Source organism: Calliphora vicina, chromosome 2 (assembly GCF_958450345.1).
Source record: "Calliphora vicina chromosome 2, idCalVici1.1, whole genome shotgun sequence".
Lineage (NCBI taxonomy): Eukaryota > Metazoa > Arthropoda > Insecta > Diptera > Calliphoridae > Calliphora > Calliphora vicina.
The window spans coordinates 1,949,231-1,973,467 of NC_088781.1; the positions used below are offsets into that span (position 1 = coordinate 1,949,231).

The 24,237-nt window shown below is 27.4% G+C and overlaps 1 protein-coding gene across 1 annotated transcript in view; it reads right to left on the reverse strand.

Annotated features, from left to right (window-relative positions):
- The window catches only part of LOC135952173 (uncharacterized), a 42,639-nt gene that overhangs the window by 4,973 nt on the left and 13,429 nt on the right, over nucleotides 1-24,237 (reverse strand). The window contains 2 exon segments of the mRNA XM_065502010.1: nucleotides 175-291; nucleotides 2,535-2,665. Of these exon segments, the coding sequence (XP_065358082.1) occupies nucleotides 175-291; nucleotides 2,535-2,665 (248 nt within the window).

Here is a 24,237-nt window from a genome sequence, read left to right on the forward strand (position 1 = left end):
AAATAAAAATACATCAAATAACAAGAGATAAAAAAACAGCACAATATAATAACTGTATTTCAAACAAATAAATAAATTTAAACTAAATTTTGAAATAAATTTAAAGCCAATTTCAATCATTGTAGGAAAAGATGATGAATTATTTGTTTCACAATAATTAACTACGTTGCTTACCACTTAAATAATGCCGTGAACGGGCACGTTTTAATGGACCAGCTTCCGTTGATATCGAAACTGAGCCCGCTGTATCAGTGTCTGTCATGACCGCTTTCGGTAGACGCAGATCATCACCTGTTATGTTCACATGTTGTTTTTGTTGTTTTCCATTTTTTTTATTTTATACAAGCAGCAATAAATTATTAGTAGCGATTAGTAATAAAATAACGCAGAAAAACGAAGAAAAAATTAAAGAATTATTTCAAGTTGTTGATTTTATGCTTAGTATTGAAATAAAGAGGCAATTTCACAGTTTGGGTTTTTCTCTAATTTCAGGGGTACGTACGGTTTTGTATGGATTAAATAGAAGAAATTCTAATTAGAGTTAAATTTTTTTTTAATTTAAATTTAAGTTGAATTAAAGTAAAGTAGAATTTTATTTCTTTGTTTTATATATTAGTAAATATACTAATATTTAATAAGAGCAGCACATTTTCTAATTTTTTTTTAATTTTTTCAACAACATTTATATAGTTGCAATTCCATATCATCGTACGTGACATTTGTACGCCTGTAGAGTGGAATAGAATTTGCAAAAATTAGATTATCTGAAAGATAATTTGGTCTTTATGTTCCATTCAGAGGGTACTATATTTTAAAATAATAAAAAGTTCTTTCGAATCATTGTTGTCCAAAATATCGAGCGAAATTTTCGAATCGTGAGAGGCTACACTAAACGAACTATTTTTCCTTTACAATCCGTCATATTTAAGTAAAAACAGTCTTTGGATGGTTTTATAATAAATAAAATTTAATATCGTACGTGACATACCGTACGTGACAGATTTTTCTCTTATAATAAAACAATATATTCTGTAAATATATGTATACAAAAACTAAAAAAATTAATAGAAAATATACATTCGGTTTCAATAAACAATTTTATAATAGCAGATAGACAATCAGAGTCAAATTCATTTCATACTATACGCTAATTGGTAGCTTAGTTTTAACCGTAATTTTAGCCTAAAACATCCCAAATAAATTTAAAAATTAAATATAGTCAGTTTGAACTATTATGTTTGCCAATTAAATGTTGTAATAAGCTCTAAATACTTACACATAGTAATATCTTATTGTTTTCTCCTATTCAAGTAATTTTGAAAAAAAGTTTCAAGCGTTTTTATGTTTTCAGTCGTGGTAGTATGTATGTATTTACGGATCAGTTATTAAGATTTACAAAGATTTAGCTCCCATATTCATACACAATATTTTAATTTTTCAAATGTTTATAAAACAATTTTTGTATGGAAATTTTGTTTTATAAACCTTTTATTAATTTAAAAATTGTTTATGATTATGAGGACAAACGTTTAAGAGATGGCCGCCGTAGCTAGTGTTCAACATCATAATGAGAGCAAAGCTCTGAATGAACATTGCAGTCTTTGCTTCAGCGGTAGTTTTTAACCATTGATTTATATTGTTTAAAAGCGGATTTGGTATTGGCATATTGATTAACCAGAATCAATCATCAAATGTAAATTGATGGCATTATAAGATAAGTTGACGAAAAAATTGCAGACTGCTCTTATATCAATTAAATTTAATAAATAAATTATAAACATATCGTCATCTAAAATTCAAAATAATGTAACATCACTTTTCATAAGTTTATAGGAGAATGAATAAAATTAAAACTACTTGACAAAATTTGCAAATCTGAATTACATTGAAACTAGAATTATAATTTATACAAAAAAAAATATTTTTTTCAAAGTACACTTTACACTTTAATTATGTGTCTTACGTTTTTTTTTTTGAATTCTTGTTTTCTGAAATAAAAAAAGTATCATCAATATAAATTTGTATGAAAAAATAAAAACTTAAAAAAATATTTTTTTTTTATTTTAATTACAACTACTTTTTAAACTAAAAAATGTACTTCATTAAATATTCATAAAAAAATATTAAATTGCAACAAATTTATTAAAAAAAATTAGGATACTACCTAAAATAAGGTAAAACTGATTTATTAATTAATTACTCAAAGCGTATGTATATGTTATTTTCTTTAAGAAAATCATGGATCACTTGGTTATTTTTGATAGTAAAAGTTTATAATTTTGTACACACATGTCTTATGATGTAGTGAATTGTAATCAACAATAAAATCAATTTCTAATTTTTTGATGATACGTTGTTTTGCATTTTAGGTGACGATAAACATATATTATAGTTAATGTTCTATAAACGATGATTATTATTATTAATTCCGTTCCATACACTATACCCTGGTTTTTTTTTCATGCAACAAACTGTGAAATTCCTTTTTTGGCATGGTATCTGTGAAATTTTTGTTTAATTGAATGAATACAAACCTAAAAATGTGCGTTCTCTGTTATTCGCATTACCACGTTTTACCTTAACGCACAAATGTATCATTAGGAACATTGTAACATTCATTACTACACTCTGGACGAGCAGAGGAAGCTCATAACGTTTGGAAAACCTAAAAATATAAAAATAAAACAGCTTCATTAATAAATGCAGAAGAATAAATAGATAAAAAGGACGTTTTTGAATAATAAAACATATTTATTGTAAAATGTCTGTCCGCTTGTGTGTAAAAATAAACATAAATTTCATATTAGTCAGTGTTTTAAAATAAGAATGTTTTTTTTTAAATGATTTACACGAGGTAAATTTAGATGGAATGTTTAGAATGAAATCGGTTGCTTTATATTAAAAACTATTTTCATTCAGAATAAGAACATCTTCATAAATATTATAAAATTGTACATGAAGGAAATGTTTGCTTTTTTACATAAATTTGATGATATTTTACAATAAATTGCATTAAATCATTCAAGATGAATCAAAAAAATCTAAAACATAAAAAATATCATAAAACATCCATTGAATTTAAAGTATTTCATCTTCTTTAAAAAGTGCCGTAAAATATCTTAATTATAAAAATTGTAAAGCTTTCTTCAGAAACTTGTTATACTTCATGCTAACCATAATTTAACCAGCTTTACTTTACTGAATGGCCGCCCCAAATCCCTCCCTCGAGAATACCAATCATTGGTAAAATCATTGATGAAACACAAACTGAAATATGTAGTTCCATTTAGAATTTAAAGGGAAGTGATCCAATATATTATGAAAGATTGCATTTTTTGGTGTGCTCATTGGATACGTACTATATATATATGATTACAACATTTTAATAACTTTGTAAGCTGTGAAAAATTCTTGCTGATTCAAATATTCGAATCATAAATAGCTAAAGTGATAAAATGCAATGAAAATGTTGTGATTTTAGAACTACTTCCTCCTTTTTTTGCTGGGTTAACTTTCTATTTAGAACAACAAACATTTAACGTTTGTCACAACAAACGTGCAAAAATGTAAAAAAGGGTTTGAAATTTATTATGAAAAGTAAACATTTAAATACTTCGTTGGCCGTTACAACTGAATGTTGTAAAAAGCACGTGTATGTATGTTTGTATGTATGTAAGGAAAGTTGTTAACAAAATAACGTTTAATAAGAATGAGTAAAAAATATACATAAAACTGAAAATCGATAAAGTTACTAAATATTAAAAAAAAAAAAAAAAAAAAAAAAAAAACGAATACTGAGAAAAAATGTAAAATGTGTAACAATTTTCACCCTTTACATTATAATATTTGTAGCAACATTTTTTTTAACTTTAACAACAAGAAAAAAATGAAATAAATAAAACAGAAACATAAACATAAACGAATTTCCTTGAGCATTCAATGGAAAATTTATGTTGAAAGAAAATAGTGACTATAAAGGAATGAGCAAAATTTATGTAAAATTTTTGGCTTAAATTTTAAAAGCTTTTGGTATTTTGATTAAGAAAAATATTTACACTTTAAAAATAAGTTATTTAAAAAAAATATTGTATGTACATATGTATATAAAAGCTAAAGTAATGGTTAATGAAAATATTGATATGTTCAGTTTTTGAAGCTGCTGACAGACATCTATATGCGCTACACAGACAGTTTGTTCGCTTGACTGCTAGTTTTACTATTTTCCAATATTTTGTAAAGATAATTTGGAACAGTACAGCTTCAATTCAACCTCTTTTGAGGAGAGAGTGTATTGTGAAAAAGCAAACCATAAAATTCAAATTTTAAGTTCTGCAATACCTTCAATACCTAGTTTTCTTTTTAATATGCCTAAGATATTACACAGGACTCGAGGAATAAAGGATATAAGGAAGTGTTCCACATATGTGGTACGTTCTAATTGGAATATTTCCTACATTTCATATCGTTTTGACATTTTTCCGCATTGTCCAGCCAATGATCATAAAAAGGCTAAACTCCAACACTGATAACTACAATCGCAATTTGTTCTGTACTCTTTAATATAATATAATAAATAATAAATTTTCTCTTTATCCCCTCAATGCAACAGAATGGACTTTAATCCAACAGAATTACTATATTAGAACCCCTGCATAATTTTGTTGTATCATCCATCAAAATCCATCAAAAAAGCTGTAACTGAAGATATGATTAAACGAATTTTCAAAACTTACGTTTTAATAAATAACGACTGAAATATTTCAATGATTAAAAATAATAACACTTTTTGTCAGAACTTGAAAAGCGACCTAATGGTGGTCCTAGGCCTAGCCGAGGACATACTAAAACATTTAGTATGTCCAGTTAGTATGTTAGTATGTTTTAAAAATTTTTAATTATGTACATATGTATTTTGAAAAAACTGTTTTAAAGTAGGTAGTAGTACTTTAGTACCTCTCACTCACTGAGTTACAGGTCGATAACATCACTGAAAACGGTTTTTTTTAATAACATCTGAATTTGAGGGTGTTTCTGAAATTTGTTGATACAATTTGTAATGTACTCAACAAGACCTATAACACACGCTAGGTCGTTATACAAGTTTTTTCATCGTAGCGCCGTGTAATCAATATTATTTTTTAAATACACAATATTCACTAAATTTAAGTAAGTATGTCATTTTTAACATTGACAGTGAACTATATTTTATAATTTATAGCGTTTATCTGCAACGTTTAAATTATTATTCCTGTTTTTTTTTAATACTTAATTTAAAAAAATATACTCAGTAGTCATTTAGCCACTACAACAACACATTTCAAACAAACAAAAAAATTGAAATGTTAATTGTGATAAAAATTATGTAACTACAGTTCGCGTATAGAATAAATACTTTTTTTTTTAAATCTACATAAATTTGTACACACAACAATAACAACAGTAAAAGCAAAAAACCAAAAGAAATATTATCTCTTTCAAAATGTATAGTATACGAGTACAACAACTGTAACTTAACACTTTGCAATCAAAAACCCATAGAAATACAAACAATAATGAAATGCACTCACTCATCATCATCGCATGTAGTTGTTGTTATAAAAATAAAAATCCGCACATTCAGATCCACACAAAACAAATCCATTGAGATTATGTTTTTTTTTTTACTAAACCTTGTATATTCACCACACATTCATAATTGCCATTTATTTTAGAAAGGACCTAAGTTTTGATCATCAATTCGTATCGATTTTGAAAAGCAAGTTTTAAGTTATGTCTATTTAACTTAGTAAATTATAGAAATATGTAAATATTCAATTCTATAAAATAACAATTTCGAGGTTTGTTAAAAATATTTAAAAATTTATTTCCGAATATTTCATACCAATTTAGGTTTCCTTTGATAAAATCTTTAAAATGGAAATTACACTTAACGAACTTTTTCGATCGTTATATTAACCAAATAATTTTATCCCCGCGAAATGTTGAATACTAAATCTAGTAAAGTTATTCGAATAAGTAGTCTTCATTTACTTTTGCCTACGTTTTAAAAGAAGTATAGTATACACTAATTTGGCTATGGTATTTGCCCGGTCTTGTCTCACTAGTAGTTTTAAAAGGTCGAAATTCGAATTTACAGAATTGGTTTAATAAAAGGATTCAAATGTCAGGCAAATGGAATTTATAAAACATACGTTATCAAAATGTATGTAAAAAATTTTAAACCACGAATGTTGTAAGTTTCCATTATTTTCTTTAAATACTCGTATGAACAGTTGTAATGTTAGGCACCTTAATTATTGCTATTTATATTTAAATTTGTATCAAAATGTACATGTTATAAACATTTTTATGTTTTTCTTACACAGGTTGCTTATCGAATGATTCATAATTGAATTTTTCTGTAATTTTTGTTTTGCTGGACCGAAAAAATCTATGGATATAATGGAATGATTCGATTGGAAGAAAACTTATAAGAAATTCCCGAAACTGCATTATAATACGTTGCATTATAATTTTGCCAATTGAAGAAACACCTCCAGATAGCTGAATATTTTGTCATTTAAGTCATTTATCAAATAGCCATAATACTTGAGTTACATAGATGTATCTACATTTTAGATATGTTGTGTGTAAAATGTGTGATGTGCTGAAGTATGTATGTTTGATCATTTCTATAGAGTACACTTTTTTCGTTTGTGTATTTCAAAGTTTTTTACTTAATAACCTAGTTTATCTCTGAATACTCCGACATTCATACTAAAAACTAAACATACCACACATATGCACATAAATTCAGACACATTCACATATGTACAAAATTAACGACTACGACAAGAACCACCACAAGTACATAAATAAACTGGAAAAAAACGAGGCCAGACTGAAATGTCCAGATTCCTAAAAGTTACTTACATATTTCTAAATCCACTGAGAAACTTAAAAACAGTTTATATTCAACTAAGTTACTGGGTTATAAGTTCATAAGGGTACGAATCTCCGTTTTTTTTACCCTTAACCGATGATTTTTGATTTGTTTTAAAATTTTCTTCTTCTATATAAATAAAAATCAAATGTCGTTCGTTGGTAATTGCATCAGTAGAGAACGGCCGGACCGATTTAGACAATATTTATTTTAAAATGTTGGTCATAGCCCAACTTCGGTTTTTAATGAATGAAAATTTGACCACGCCCACTTTTTTCGATTTTTGTTTAAATGATCATAGTAGACAATTTAAGATTTTACTGAAAGAAAAATTGACCACGGCAATTTTTTTTTCGATATATCTAAAATCGCGGGACGCCTGAACCGATTTAACTAATTTATTTTTTAATGTTCGCAATACATAGTCCGCAAAAGTTTTTACATAAATAAAAATTGTCCACGTCCACTAATACGCCCACTTATTAAATACATCTGCAAAATACATCGGTCTGTGATCAATCATATTTTAGACCAAAATTCGATTACTTATATAAAAACTCACAACATCTTAAATCTATAATAATAATTGGCCAATAAGCGTTTAATCAAGAAAAGGACCTCGATCTGTGGTCATTCATATTTCTGACCAAAATTCGATTTTTTATATAAAAACTCAAAATATCTAAATTCGCTAATAACTTGGCCAATAAGCGTTTAATCAAGAAGAAGAGCTCGATCCGTGATCACTCATATTTCTGACCAAAATTCAGTTTTTTATATAAAAACTCAAAATATCTAAATTTGCTAATATCTTGGCCAATAAGCGGAAGAAAGAAAAGGAAAACGATCTGTTTTCACTCATATTTCTTAACAAAAATCGATTTTTTATATAAAAACTCAAAATATCTAAATTCGCTAATAACTTGGCCAATAAGCGTTTAATCAAGAAAAGGACCTCGATCTGTGGTCACTCATATTTCTGACCAAAATTCGATTTTTTATATAAAAACTCAAAATATCTAAATTCGCTAATAACTTGACCAATAATCGTTTAAATAAGAAAAGGACCACGATCTGTGGTCACTCATATTTCCGACCAAAATTCGATTTTTTATATAAAAACTCAAAATATCTAAATTTGCCAATAACTTGGTCAATAAACATTTAATCAAGAAAAGGAACTCGATCCGTGATCAGTCATATTTCTGACCAAAATTCAGTTTTTTATATAAAAACTCAAAATATCTAAATTTGCTAATAACTTGGCCAATAAGCGTTTAATCAAGAAAAGGAAAACGATCTGTTTTCACTCATATTTCTTAACAAAAATCGATTTTTTATATAAAAACTCAAAATATCTAAATTCGCTAATAACTTGACCAATAAGCGTTTAATTAAGAAAAGGACCACGATCTGTGATCAATCATATTTCTTAACAAAAATCGATTTTTTATATAAAAACTCAAAATATCTAAATGCGCTAATAACTTGGCCAATAAGCGTTTAATCAAGAAAAAGAGCTCGATTCGATTTTTTATATAAAAACTCAAAATATCTAAATTCGCTAATAACTTGGCCAATAAGCGTTTAATCAAGAAAAGGAACTATTTTTACCCTTTTCAAACCGCTTCTCACAAATTCAGAAATCGAACACAAGCAATTTTATAACTTGGACAGGACAACGTCTGGCGGGTCAGCTAGTTTCCAATAAAAATGTATTGTTGCACTCGGCATTTATCAGTTTCAGCCGAATATATTTTCTTATTTAATCGTCTTTATTATGTCTTTATATATTAAAAAAATATCTACGAATATTGATATCAATAGCGACTGCCAAATAATATAAGAAATCCAACTATGTATGTATCTTGGATTTCATGATCACAATATGTTATAATAACAAATATTTCCCTCATATATGAGAACTATTGTCTTATTCTTCTGAATGAGGCTGAGTATTTGTCGGCTGTCTATTTCAGACTCGGTGATTTTGAAATAACATTTCCAATTTCCCTCGTACAAACAAACATTGATAGAAATAATAATAGCAAAAGAATAAAATATATATGAATAGTGAGCAGGAGAATTTATACACATACATATGGGGGATTTCATGTCAAGTGAACCAACTTTTGAAATCGATGTCTTCCGATCGGGATGAAATTTGCACCAAGGTTAGCTCTATTGGATAGTAACTCAGACACAATTTTTCAACAACATCGGTCGAGAACTCTCTGAGTTATAGGGGGTAAAATTTTGACAATTTGGTCAAACAGGGGTTTTTTCTTATCCATGTAACTTATTACCTATTGTTCTTAGCAAAATGTGTTCCAAATAGTATAGATAGCTATTTCTTCGATCTTTCGAAAAAAAATATTTTAAAAAAAAAATAAAAAATTTTTAATATTTTTTTTCCGAAATCAAAAACTTTTTTGACTTTTTTTTAAAATACGCTATTTTTTTTTATTTTTTTTTTTTCTTAAAATAAAGTTTAGATATTTTCCTTGAACACCTACTTGGTCGCTTAGTGGGATGCGAGTGGGATATCTATCAAAATAAATATTTTGTAACTCAAAACATAAAATTTTTGACTTTTTTTGCAAAATCAAAAACTTTGTTGACTTTTTTTTTCAAAATGGACCCTTTTTTAATCTTTTTTTTAGGTCAAACAAAAGCTTAGATATTATCCTTGAAGACCCTTTTGGTCGCTTAGTGGGATGCGAGTGGGATATCTATCAAAATAAATATTTTTTAACTCAAGACTTACAATTTTTGACTTTTTTTTTTGCAAATACGATTTTTTTTCCAAATGGGCCCTTTTTTAAAATTTTTTTTGTAGTCAAAAGAAAGCTTAGGTCCATTCCTTTAAGATATTTTTAGTCCCTTAGTGGGATGCGAGTAGGATATCTATCAAAATAAATATTTTGTAACGTAAGACATACAATTTTTTAATTTTTTTTTGCAAAATCAAAATTTTTTTCCAATATGGGCCCTTTTTTAATTTTTTTTTTTGCTCAAAAGAAAGCCTAGGTCCATTCCTTTAAGATATTTTTAGTCCCTTAGTGGGATGCGAGTGGGATATCTATCAAAATAAATGTTTTAACACAAAAATTGTATGTCTTGAGTTACAAAACATTTATTTTGATATATATCCCACTCGCATCCCACTAAGCGATCAAAACCATCTTAAAGGAATAGGCCTAAGCTTTCTTTATAGCAAAAAAAAAAAATTACAAAAAGGGCCCATTTTAAAAAAAAGTCAAAAAAGTTTTTGATTTTGCCAAAAAATCAAAAATTGTATATCTTGAGTTACAAAATATTTATTTTGATAGATATCCCACTCGTATCCCACTAAGGGACTTAAAATATCTTAAAGGAATGGACCTAAGCTTTCTTTTGACTAAAAAAAAATTTTTAAAAAAGGGCCCATTTTGAAAAAAAATTCGAATTTGCAAAAAAAAAGTCAATAATTGAATGTCTTGAGTTACAACATTTTTATTTTAATAGATATCCTACTCACATCTTCCTAAGTGACAAAATAGGTCTTAAAGGAAAAGACCTAAGCTTTCTTTTGAGCAAAAAAAATTTTTAAAAAAAAGTCCCATATTGGAAAAAAATTTCGATTTTGCAAAAAAAAATTAAAAAATTGTATGTCTTGCGTTACAAAATATTTATTTTGATAGATATCCCACTCGCATCCCACTAAGGGACTAAAAATATCTTAAAGGAATGGACCTAGGCTTTCTTTTGAGCAAAAAAAAAAAATTAAAAAGGGGCCCATATTGGAAAAAAATTTTGATTTTGCAAAAAAAAATTAAAAAATTGTATGTCTTGCGTTACAAAATATTTATTTTGATAGATATCCTACTCGCATCCCACTAAGGGACTAAAAATATCTTAAAGGAATGGACCTAAGCTTTCTTTTGACTACAAAAAAAATTTTAAAAAAAGGGCCCATTTGGAAAAAAAATCGTATTTGCAAAAAAAAAAGTCAAAAATTGTAAGTCTTGAGTTAAAAAATATTTATTTTGATAGATATCCCACTCGCATCCCACTAAGCGACCAAAAGGGTCTTCAAGGATAATATCTAAGCTTTTGTTTGACCTAAAAAAAAAGATTAAAAAAGGGTCCATTTTGAAAAAAAAAGTCAACAAAGTTTTTGATTTTGCAAAAAAAGTCAAAAATTTTATGTTTTGAGTTACAAAATATTTATTTTGATAGATATCCCACTCGCATCCCACTAAGCGACCAAGTAGGTGTTCAAGGAAAATATCTAAACTTTATTTTAAGAAAAAAAAAAAATAAAAAAAAATAGCGTATTTTAAAAAAAAGTCAAAAAAGTTTTTGATTTCGGAAAAAAAATATTAAAAATTTTTTATTTTTTTTTTTAAATATTTTTTTTCGAAAGATCGAAGAAATAGCTATCTATACTATTTGGAACACATTTTGCTAAGAACAATAGGTAATAAGTTACATGGATAAGAAAAAACCCCTGTTTGACCAAATTGTCAAAATTTTACCCCCTATAACTCAGAGAGTTCTCGACCGATGTTGTTGAAAAATTGTGTCTGAGTTACTATCCAATAGAGCTAACCTTGGTGCAAATTTCATCCCGATCGGAAGACATCGATTTCAAAAGTTGGTTCACTTGACATGAAATCCCCCATATATATTATTTTCACTGACATTCGCCCCAGCAGTTAAGCAAGTAGTCAATGTATCCCTTAAAGACAGTAATTGTCACAAATGTCTTATCACTTGGCTGACTCCATTTTATATATTTTGGTCATTTGACAAGTCTGTGCACTTTGTAGTGCAGAGAGAAGACATGTGGTTACTTTATGCATACCAAGTAATCTAGCGTGAAGACAATTGTCACTTTAGTGTCACTAAGTAATCTAGAGTGTAGTCACTTTAAACGTTTTGTGGACAATTCGTACAAACTGGTTTTTTAGAAATTGTGATAATATAATTCTCATACAGTTTATTTTTGTTTTTTCTTAAGTATACTGATATCCCATGTAACATAGCACGAAGTCAATAGTCACTTTAGTGTCTCTTAGTAACCTATGGTGAAGTCACTTCAAACTTTTTTTTGTACTGCACTTTATTTTACACACCAGAAGCGTTGACTACTTTCGATCAGTTATCCGAAAGTCACATTGTAATCAAAAGGGTCAATTGACCCCCTGCTTAGGACATGCACGTGTTAAAATAACTAGTCAAGTAGCTGATCAAGTAACCAGTTACAAAGCTAGTAAGGTAACTGACGTTATGTAACCAGTATGTGAATCCAATGCGTTGCCTACTTTGGACCAGCTATTAGACAGTCCCATTGTAATCAAAAAGAGACAATTGACCCCCTGCCTAGGATATTCCAGTGTTCAAATGACTAGTCACGTGGCTATTGAAGTAACTAGCTCCCACCCTAAATGATGGGTAAAATCACTAGTTCGGTACTGTCTCCTAGAACTGCTGGGGTGTGTATGTATGTATGAATGTGTGTCTTAGGAGTGTGCGTGCATTTGATGAATGACAAGACAGATTACAGATTAAAATGAGAATTATTTATATGAAAGCATAACAACAATGAACAATAATAAAATAACAAATGAACTAACTAGTTTTTTAGTGTTAAAAGTTTTAAACAAAAACGAAAAGAAAAAGCAAAAATAGATGTGCCAATGAAAAAATAGATTTTGCATGTAAGTAAAGGAAGCCTATTCATTTATTCATATTCATAATGAGTGCATATTGACAGCCGGAATGATGTTTCAAAGAGAATATGTAGTTGAAATATAAATCAAGGTGTTTGCATTTGCATTTTCATCATCATTATGCCTTATTATGTCATTAATGAATTGTAACATAATAGTTACATATTCATAAAATATGTAATAAAATAGCCATACAATTCATAAATATTAGAATCAATGAAGTAACATTAATACGTAGAATTAAAGATAGTGTTACAATGGGACGATAAATTGCAAATTACTTAATTATAAAAATGTTTTGATTTTTATTTATATCATGAAGATATGGAAAAATTAACAATTAACACGTTTTAATTTTACAGTTAAAAGAGTTTAGGTTCTTTATATTAATTTTCTAAATAATTGCAGTTTCCATAAAATAAAATAAAATAAAATAAAATGTAAACAAAAAATAAGAAAATTGTATTTAAAAATTACTTAAAGGTGAACACTAAATAAATTTAAATAGTATGAAGAACTAAAAAAAGATCAAACATTAGTTCATGGTAGTCTATCATAAAGGGTTTACATATTGCTCAAGCGTACTCGTTCCTAGACTCAACTGCTTTAAATGAATTAAAAATAGACAGTTTATCCAGAAATTTATAAATGAATTTGAAAATTGTTTGTAACCACCACTAAGTTAATTATGATTATATAATCACCTCAAAATTGTCCCGAATCTACAAAATTATCTCCAAATTACATACAAATTTACAAAAATATTATTTTCTACCCACTCTAATAGGTAGAAAAATATTCAGATTATGTTTGAGCTGGAATCATAATATGATTGGATTCAACCATAATATATTTGGATTCAACCATGATATGGTAGGTCTCAACCATTATATGATTGATCTACAACCATAATATGGTTGGGCGGCGATTTACAGGCATGTTTATAGTCAGTAAAACATAATCACTTTTGATCCATTACTTTTCTGAATCAGATGAATTGCAACAAAATGGAATCGATTTTGTTATTATGTTATAATATATTATATTATAATAATAAAAAAACATTTTAAATTTTTTTTCTATTTTAGGTGCATAATTCTCTATTCATTTTCGATTCATAGTTCATTATTTTCGTTTTTCTTCAGGCTTAAAGATCATACAATATGATCTTCATATTAGCACAATCATATTATGGTTGTGCTAACACTATAATTGAACCAAAGGTTTTAAAGAATAAATACCTTATTCAATTTTCAAAATAAAATTAAATTATTATCTTAACCATAGAATAAATTATACATAGAAGCATTACTGCGAGTCAAATAAACCTATGTCTGTTGTCAAAAACCAAATTCTTGCAGCATCAAAGTACATGTATCAAAGTACATGTAATGCAGCATCAAAGTACATGTAATGCAGCATCAAAGTACATGTAATGTATTTGGTTGTTGTGACTGAAAAACTACCAAACTTTGAAAACTTGTGGTTTTCATACAATAATTTGAAATTTGATTTCCGGTGTTTCTGAAACTGGGTCTAATTAAAGTATGGACAAGTGCCTACGATGAAAATATTATATTTCGACTTAGCGTGTTTTATAATGTTAACCAGATTCAGTTATTTCAATATGATTTTCTTAATAATTCATTTATTTCTTTAGTTAAAATTCAGCTGAAATAACTTATAGACGACATTCACAGTCATTGCAACATGTCTCACGTGGAAATCAAGTTGTCTTATCATCATACATACTGAGGCGTCTATAAATTCAAGCGGCCTTAATCTTTGATAATTTTATTTAATTGGTTTTCTACAGATTTTTAAAACTACAACTAGATTTAAATGCAATTGTCTCAGCTAACTTAAGAGTATATTTATTAATAAGAACATAGAATTACACTCACAACCATATTGTACATTGTTGCAATAATTATATTGTGGTTGTGATATTCATAACGAATTTAGTATTCTCATCACAATTTCCTATAAACTACCACCACTACTATTTTTGGAATGTACAAATGAGTCTATAGTAGTTAAAATTAAATTCATTTGATTTAATAAGATTTCAATAAGTATGAAGAAACTCAGTGAAAAAAATTAAACTGCTTGTGCCGTGTCTACAATGATTATAATTATTCAACCATTAAAATAAATGAATATGGTCAAAGCGAAAAAAAACGAACAACAAAAAATCTTACACATACTTACATTTATTAAAAGAACAAAAAAATATTTATATGTGAAATATAAATAAATATGGGAAAATGGCAAACAATGGAGAGAAAAAAAATCCACTCAGACCTAAACTCAGAAAAAAAAACAACATTAAATCGAAAATCAATAAATTGTATTGAATACCAAAAAGGATTGGAGATAAAATTATGATAAACCGAAAGAAATTAATGACAAAATAAACACCTAAATATACGAAATACACAACTATATATATATATATATACATATATATATATACATATATATATATACATATATATATATATACATATATATATATACAATCGTACCAGATATGTGAAATAAAAATTACAAATAGTACCAAAAGAATTTAAACCTAAAATAGTTTGTCCTTAATTAATTAAATAAACAGTCGTGATTTTATTTACTAGAAGGATTTTATTTCTCTGAAAACTAAACTAATTACTTTAAGTATTTCTTAAAGGAAAATCTAAGTATTGATTTGTAAGTGTCTACAAATTACAAATAGTACCAAAGAAATTCAAATCACAAAATTGTATGTATTTTATTAAAGCAACATTTGTTGTTTTATTTAACTACTAGAAGAACTTTCTAAAAGCCCTTTTGAATTATCAAAATTCTCTTTAAGTATTTATTAAAGAAAAATCCCAATCTGTTGAATTAAATTTCAACTTTGCCATTATTACTAGTTAAAATGAAAAAAAGTACAATTGTACCAACCATTTCACTTATTACCCAACAATTTTAATGTATGATTAAATAAAAACACAAAACCCTGGCCATTGAATACTAACGACTTTCTAAATCCCTAAAGATTTTACACCAAACTCAAAATAGAAACTGCAAAATACAATTTGTAAGTGTCACTGAAGGCAGAGTGAAAAAATAGTGCAGAGTTGAGAGTGTAAACTAATTATAATAATGATTACAGCAAAACACACCAAATAAAGCAATTTGGAAAAAAGACAACAAGAAATTAATTAATAAGCTGGAGGAAGGGAGGGAGAACAAGAAAAATACCTTGTTTAATAAAAATATTTTAACTCGTGAACAAATATTTATATCATGTTGAGCATTATAGTTAGAAGCAATGCAGTCAGTCAGTTAATTAAACAATACAATACTGCTGAAAGAGCAGTCGAGAAAAAGAAACCTTAACATTTTAACATACACCTCCCTCCCTCCTTTCATTCATACATACTTATTTATTTTTTATGTACATACCCTGTAGGGTTCACAATCAGTGTTTCGAAAAAATAACTTTAAATATAAAATTGCCACCACATAAAAAAATCTTCATATGTATATTCTGGTTCGTTGTAGATAGCGGAATCGATATGGCGATGTCCCTCTATCCGTCTGTCTGTTGAAATCAACTTTCCAAAGCCCTCAAATATGTTACAAATATGATGAAATATTAATATATCGGGAATAGTCCTGGTTCCGTTGTTATTGAAAATCGTGAAAATCGGCCCACAAATATAATATGGATATCAAATGAAATGCATTTCATAAATATTTTCAACGACGGATGAATATTTTTTAACCCGATTTTTTTTTTCTAAGTCTAATGAAAGACCTATCCAGCGATATCATAGCTTAAAATTCGATGTCGAAAACGTCATCAAATCGGTAAATTAGAACTTAGTAAAAAATATTCAAATTTGACAAATTCGGTATTGCAAACCCTAGTGATACATATAATAGTACATAAATATTCTTACAATATTTTTGTTTTTTTTTTTTTTGTTATTTAACGGATTTTAAGCATGAAAGGTTACGTGTTTAATGCAACAAGGACAACATCATCATCCATTTCCTAGATTGAAAACAAAGACTAAAAAAACTTTATTGCTGCAGGCACTCCCACTTCTTGAGGTGGGGGTTCAGCTCATAACGCTAGATAATAGAATAAGAAACGACTCCACTTGATGTGTGCCACCGACTTCAAAATGATAAATTCATTATGAAGAGTATTCATTACAGGTGGAACAAAAAATATTTAATAAATAAATTTTTAAATTTATCAATGTTATATAGATTAAAAGGTAACGGTAATGTTAATTTGGATTATTTCGGTAATGGAGATTTAGTGGTAACGGAATTTTTTAATAATTTAAAATAATTTAACAAAGGTTCTATTGCTTTACAGTTTAACTATCAATAAACTTAACTACGGAAGACAGAAATGGGTATTTTCATAATTTAGAATTATTTATAAAATAACGGTATTTTAGAGGTAACGGTAGTTGATCTCAAAATGTATTTTTGGGGTAAAGGTAAGCAAAACCTTTCTTAAAATTTAATAACATAATAAATTATTTATGTTGTATATATATATATATATATACGTAGTATTTTATTTCCAATATACATTTAAAAATTTTAAATAATCTCTACTTTTAGTTCTGAAAGTTACTATTCTTGAATTCTCAAAAATGTTTACCGCAATTAATTTAAAGACTGAATTCTTTTAAATAACTCATTTAAATATAAAGTAACAGCTTTCTGTTGTTATAAATTTTCTACTTCATTTTACGATGTGTAAGAAAGAAGAAAGGTTGGCCATAAACTTTGGAAACAACACTATCACTGGGCTACTATTTACTTATTTACTAACTTACGAACTTATTTAATTATAGTACATTGACTATATTTCAGTGCTTTACATTTTGTTTCTAATATTTTCATTTATACGTTTTATTATTCTAATGTACTTATATGGAACTGAAAAATCGTGAATTTTTTTAAATGTTGAATCATAAGAATGTTATTCATTAGTCACATTTATTTACAAAAAACAATGTTAGCAAATCTATAAGTATCTATCTATGTATATTTATAGATAAAATTTAATTATAATGTTCTATTGTATTTGAACAGTCTCTAAACTTTATAAATTGTTCAGTGATCAGGTGTTAAAAGTATTAAAAAGTTTCACAAAATTAATTTTGTTTCATGTACAAAAACTGAATTTTTACTTAGTTCTATGGAGAATATTTATTTTGAAACTTTTAAATAGTCTTGTTTTCATTTTACAATAACACGTTTCAATTAACAAAAAACTGTGTTATAAATTCGTATTGGCCTACGCACTAAATTGTTCATTTTAGGAGGAAAAATTTAAATTGATTGACAAACATTGCTCAATTAGAGTAATGATTCATCATTAACTTGTTAAATATTTAACAACTAAAGAAAATACAACACATTTGATAAACAAAAAGTAGCTGAAAGCATAATAAATTTTATCAACTAAGTACTTATTTATCAGATAAGTCCAACAAAAATAAGTTTACGCAATGAATTTTTTATATTAAACCGCAACGAACTAATTTAAACATTTTGTTAGAAATTATAACTACTCAATTATTCTTTCTATTTAACCATGATTAAACAAATAAAAGTATGACATGTTAGGAATTAAAACATTCCAATAGACGTCAATAGTTCAGAATGGGACAAGTTCAATAAAATATTTAATATATTTAATCTATATATGTATGTATGTATATCGTATTTGAACGTGTTTCTACAATTATAGCAAAACGGTAGGTACTACAAAAGTGGTTTATTAGATTGTAAACAAATTTTCTGTAAAATATTAGAATAGTCGGATATCGGACATTTGTGAAAAACCATAACCAACACAATTTTAAGTTAAAGGATATTTCAATATGTCATTTATCTCAGAACTTTCCTTTTTAATCCAATTATATAAAATAATGTAAAATTTCTGTAAAAGCATAATAAAGTTTCTAACATTTACATTACGTAACTGATGACGTATGATTTATATTAATTAGTAGTGATTTTATATAATACAAGGTTAGCTCCCGTTTGGAAACCGTTAAAAGGTAACGACAACGATAGTTTGGATTATTTCGGTAACAGTAATTGCAGTCAGACTTAAATGATTAATAAATTTAAATCAATTATTGAAATCAACGATTTGTATTTTTATAATTTAAAATTATTTGTAGAATGACGGTAATGGTAGTTAGTTAGAGGTTAAGTCAAAATTATATCTCTGTAACGGTATTTTAGCGATATGTTTGGACAAAAAATCAACTAGACTAAATATTTATATCGAAAACCACTTTATTGGTTTTGAAATACATTGAATGAAGATAAAGCACTTTTATTAATCAACAATGAAGTACTATTTCCGCCTCGATTAACATGCATTTTAAACCGAAATAGCGTATTTCGTGGTACGGAAAACTTTAAATTCAGAGAATCCCAAACAAATTAACTATGTATATAACTAGTTTATAATAAAATAGTTGTTAAGAGCTTTAAGAATTCCCTACATAGCATAAATTGTTTAAATAAATAAAAAAAATTTAACTGTTGAAATGATATGAAAACAAGGTCAGAGCAATAAAAATTGTGTTATTTTATTTTCATATATACACGATAATGATTTGGTTGGCATATACATATGATGATTTATTTCTTAGTGATAAGTGACAATTAATTACCACTTTAGATAATTACGTATTATTATTATTTTTATTATTATTGTAGAACTATTATTGACCTACTGATTAAGTTGTGTCTGTGAATACACAGAACTAAAAACATATTTGAAGATGACACTCATGGCTATGTAAACAACATATCCACAATATAATTAGATATTTAAAAAAAATAATTGTGATTCATTATATTTGTGGAAGTCGCGCACTAATCACAAAATAAATATTTGAATAGTATTTATAAAATGTTTAAATTTACCAACTGCCTTTTCGTTTCATAATTAATTTCTAAAATTCTTAATAAAAAACAAAAGTAAACAATATTTTGATTAACTGAAGAATTAGGTTTGGGCCTTTCATAAATTTAAATATCTCCAAATTTCAAAAAGTTTTCACAACTAAATTGCCGTAATAAATCTGTATTCCCCTCCCTTTTAGCAGATTCTCTCTCTTTAATTACATTTAAAGCAAATAATAAGAATACAAAATAAAGCTCTACTAACCCCATTAAAACACTTGCTAGTTATTTTTATTTTTTTTTCTCAAAAAATGTTAAATTTCACAATAATTATTTGCAACTCTTTTTTTGGGGGGGCTTTTGCAAAAAAAACTTGGCTTTCTTTCTATTGTTCTGTTCTGTTGACCTAAATTATACATAAGCAATAAAAAAAATTATCAAATTAATTTTCATTTGGCATGCAGCAAATTCTAATTTGAATGTGCAAGTATGCAGCATGTGTGTGATTGTGTTTGTCTACTAAGAGTATTTAAGTGTTAATAAAACGACATTGCACTTGACCAGAGAAACAATCAAGTAGTTTTTTCTTTTGTTTTGTTTTCCAAACAAACTATATGTGACCTAGAATCACCCTAACCCATCCTTCATGTCCACCACCTTTCGTTTGCCTTCAGGGTGCGCTTAACATTTTCTATTCTCTAGTCTCTGTTCGGTGTTGGGTTCTTTTTCGTTTTGCTTTTTGTATTCTTATGACATTCCATACGTGTGCAGAGAGTGTAGTTCGGTTTGGGCTGGATTGTTGTAATAAATCCATTAAAGTGCTTTGACGCCACTATGATTTAAAAAAAAAAAAGTTAAAGAAAAAACTGTCACAGAATGTGAAATAACATTTTACAAACAAAACGCTGCAATAGACAAGCTTGTCAGTTTTATATTGTTGGCAAAAAAGACAGAGAGAAAATAAATGTTAAAAATATGTACGTACTACGTACATATGTATGTATGTATGTTTGTTTAAACAAATTATTGTTTTTAATAAAGATGTTGTTGGTGTTTTCATTCGTTCTAACCCCCCACAAGACATTATGAGTTGTGGCAAATAATTATCAAATGATTTAGTGGTTTCATATTTTATATCAAAGTCTTATAGTTATAGATGGCTTATAATTAGAACACTTTATGTATGAGGTAAATTGTGTTATTTAAATAGATATAATATGGGGATTCATGTCAAGGTGCAGTGTTTTTTAATGATAATTAAATGGTTCGTTTGAAATTAAATGTCATTCATTTTGCAAATGACATTTTAATGCAAAGAGAGTAATGCAACTCAAGCAATTAATTTCAAATTAAATTTAAAGAAAGTTACATTATTTTAAGTTACTTCATTATATTTTCGGTGTCGACATATTTATGTTGCTGCCGATACTCATGTTACTTGTTATAAGCTATTGGACTTTAAAAAAAATCAATAGATGTCATCACAGTTGGATCTACATTTCATTCTTTACAATTTGATAGAACGAATTTTTCAGTTCATGATCAGGGGCCGAATTACCGCATTCGTGATCGAGTGAAATATCGTATCGAAAAATAATTTCGATATCGTAATTATAATAAAATGTACTAAATTTCATGCTCGATATTGAATGCCGTAATCTCAAATAAGAAAATTACGATCGAATTTACTCGATATCGAATGCGGTAATTCGGCCCCAGGTCTTACGAGTTTAAATCTTACTTTCGAATTAGAAACTGTATGAGTTAGAGGAAATGGATATTTAATAATTAAACTGTTAAACTAAATTGTGAAGTGATTAACGGAGTTTAACCAGCCATCAATGTGTTTACAAGAGTTTAATATCAATACAAAAAATACAGCATGAGTTCATGCGACATGAGTTACTTTTGTTTTAAGTACAAATACATACTGATTATAAAATTAATTTAATATGGAAACAAAAGAAATACCATACAGATATAACTTTTTCCAACACTCTATAGATTTAGTTGTTATGCGGGTATAGGGTGAACCTTATAATGGACTTTTTTGATGCTTCCAAGGTCTACAAATGCTATCCGCCATCTAAAAAACAAATCCTGTAAATTTATGATTACGTTTAGGTCGTACATGGGCATTTTCACGGAAATGTCAAACGGGCATTTATAAACAATTTTTGTTTTAGGAACATTCTTTAAAAAAGAATTATAATATAATGTATTTTCAGCATATTGAAAATATATATTTTTTTGGACTTAACTACATGATTAACGGTAAATTGTTTATTCGATTTTGTTCATGTTCGGTATGTTATCACCAGGGAAACCGGAAATATGCTCTAAAAAAAGCGTTTTAGGCGCTTTAAATATGCAGTAAAAACTTTAAAATATGCTCTTAAAATTTAAAAAATATGCTCTTAAAAAAACAAACTTTTACATAATTTTTAACCAAAAAAAATTTACTTAAATTTTCAAATAAAAATCGTTGTCTATTGGATCTGAAAACATTTTTATACATAGAAAATGTTCTTTCGACATCAACTGATGTTACAGGAGCAAATTTAAAAGACAATATTTCTTTAACACTTAGAACGGTTAAGTTTGAATTAGAACTAAAATTTGATATTTAGATGGAGCTATTATTAAAATAGTCCTTTTTTATATTAAAAGAAGTAAGACAGCTATATTCGGCTGTGCCGAATCTTATATACTCTTCACCTAATTATACTTCAAAATAAAAAATTTAAATATTTTTAGGTGAACAAAAATTTTTTTCAGTTTTTTAATTTTTTGGAAAAAAAATTTTTTTTTTTAAGTGAACATTTTTTTTTAATTTTTTTCATTTTTTGGATAAAAAAATTTTTCGAATTGTTATTTTAAATTTAAAAAAAAAAAATTCTGTTTTTTAATTTTTTTCTTGGTGAAAAGTCATCTATTTTTCAATTTTGAATTTTAAACAAAGGAAGTAAAAACCTGTAACACAACAGCGAAAAATAAGTAAGACAAAATTTGTTTTTGATAAACTCAAAATATGTTATTAAACAGTAAAATATGCTCTAAAAACGCAAAATATGACATAAATATGCTCTTAAAACAAATATATGCAAAAATATGTATTTAAGGGTAAAATATGCAAAAATATGCACTAACAAATCGATGCCAAAATTCTTAAATAGTTCTGAAACGTGTAAATATCTTATCCATGTGCTCATTAGACTCACCAGAAAAAACATGCATTTGCATATTTTGGTTTCCCTGGTTATCACTAATCCGAGATTGTACGAATCAGAAGGCTGAAAAAAATAAAGTTACTGCATACAATAATCGTACCAAGCATTTTTATTTTGATTTTCAAAGTGTTGCATTAAACACATTGAAGACAGCAGGCTTCACGAACACAAATGAAGCTGGGTGCAGTGCCAGTTGCAGTCGTGCGGAAGCTGCTGAAGTCTTTTAAAGACGACAGCTTCAAAGTAAACAGGTGATTTATACTTCGTGGTTTCACTTTAATTTTTTACTTTAATAAAAAATAACCGTACAAAATTCCAAAGTAATTAAGATTTAAACAATTATTTTGAGTAAAAATATATGTATATGTGGTAATAATTAATGTACCTGTTATTAACTTAATCAGAAACTTCTCTTAATTAAGTAAAAAATATATTTTTTATTATATTAGCAACACTATTTCTGTTTTGCAGTTGACAAAAATAGAAATTAGCCTAATTGGGCAGCAGCGGCAAAATAAGTCGTGTCGCCGTGAAGTTGTGCTGTCGTCAAAAGAATCGTCTTCATATAAACGTGTGTATTTTATTTTTGACAGATTGCAGTCGGAAGCCTGCTGTCTTCAATGTGTTTAATACATGTGTCTCATTATTTTATATTTATTCAATAAAAAATGATTTTATTATTTTAAATTTTTCCGACAGTCGCATCGCGATTCTTGTCCTATGGATCATTCCATAAAACCGAAAAAAACATAGCTTTCGAGCCCCCGGATTTTTCAAATAGAGAGGTATTTTTCCAAAATATTCAAGAATCGAGGCAAAATAAAATTTTATTTCCTCTAGCAAAATGTGTATGTGGGGGTTTTATTTTTGAGTGCCTTTTTTGTAGAAAATTTACGAATATTTTACTTTTTCATAATTTTTGTGCTACGGTTTCTTCGGCAAAGTTTTTTGGAATAACCCAATGCTCCTTTGTACATTTTTTCGGCAAGAAGGATGGAGTATTCGAAAAAGTCCAATGTAAGGGCCACCCTAATTCATACTTAACAATTATTATTTGCTAAAATACGAATACATAAATAAAATGCTCCCATTTAAAACCCACATAAAACAATTATCTCACATACGAATGAACCATGATGCATTTCCACATCTAACGGTCAATGATCTAAAAAACTTCTCTTGTGTAGGAATTTAATAAAAAAATATGTATGAAATAAAAAATGATGCTGCTGTTGCTGCTACTTGCACCTCTATCAGATACTTCAGTTTGTTGTTGTTCTCTTGTTTTAGTGGCTGTTGTTGTTGGGTTTTGTTCTATAATTGTATTACGGAAGTTGAGACAGACTGAAATTTTGTTTTGCTGTTGTTGCAACTTGTTTATTGTTTCATTTATTATTAGTTTGTTGTTATCAATTGTTTGTGTTGTTGA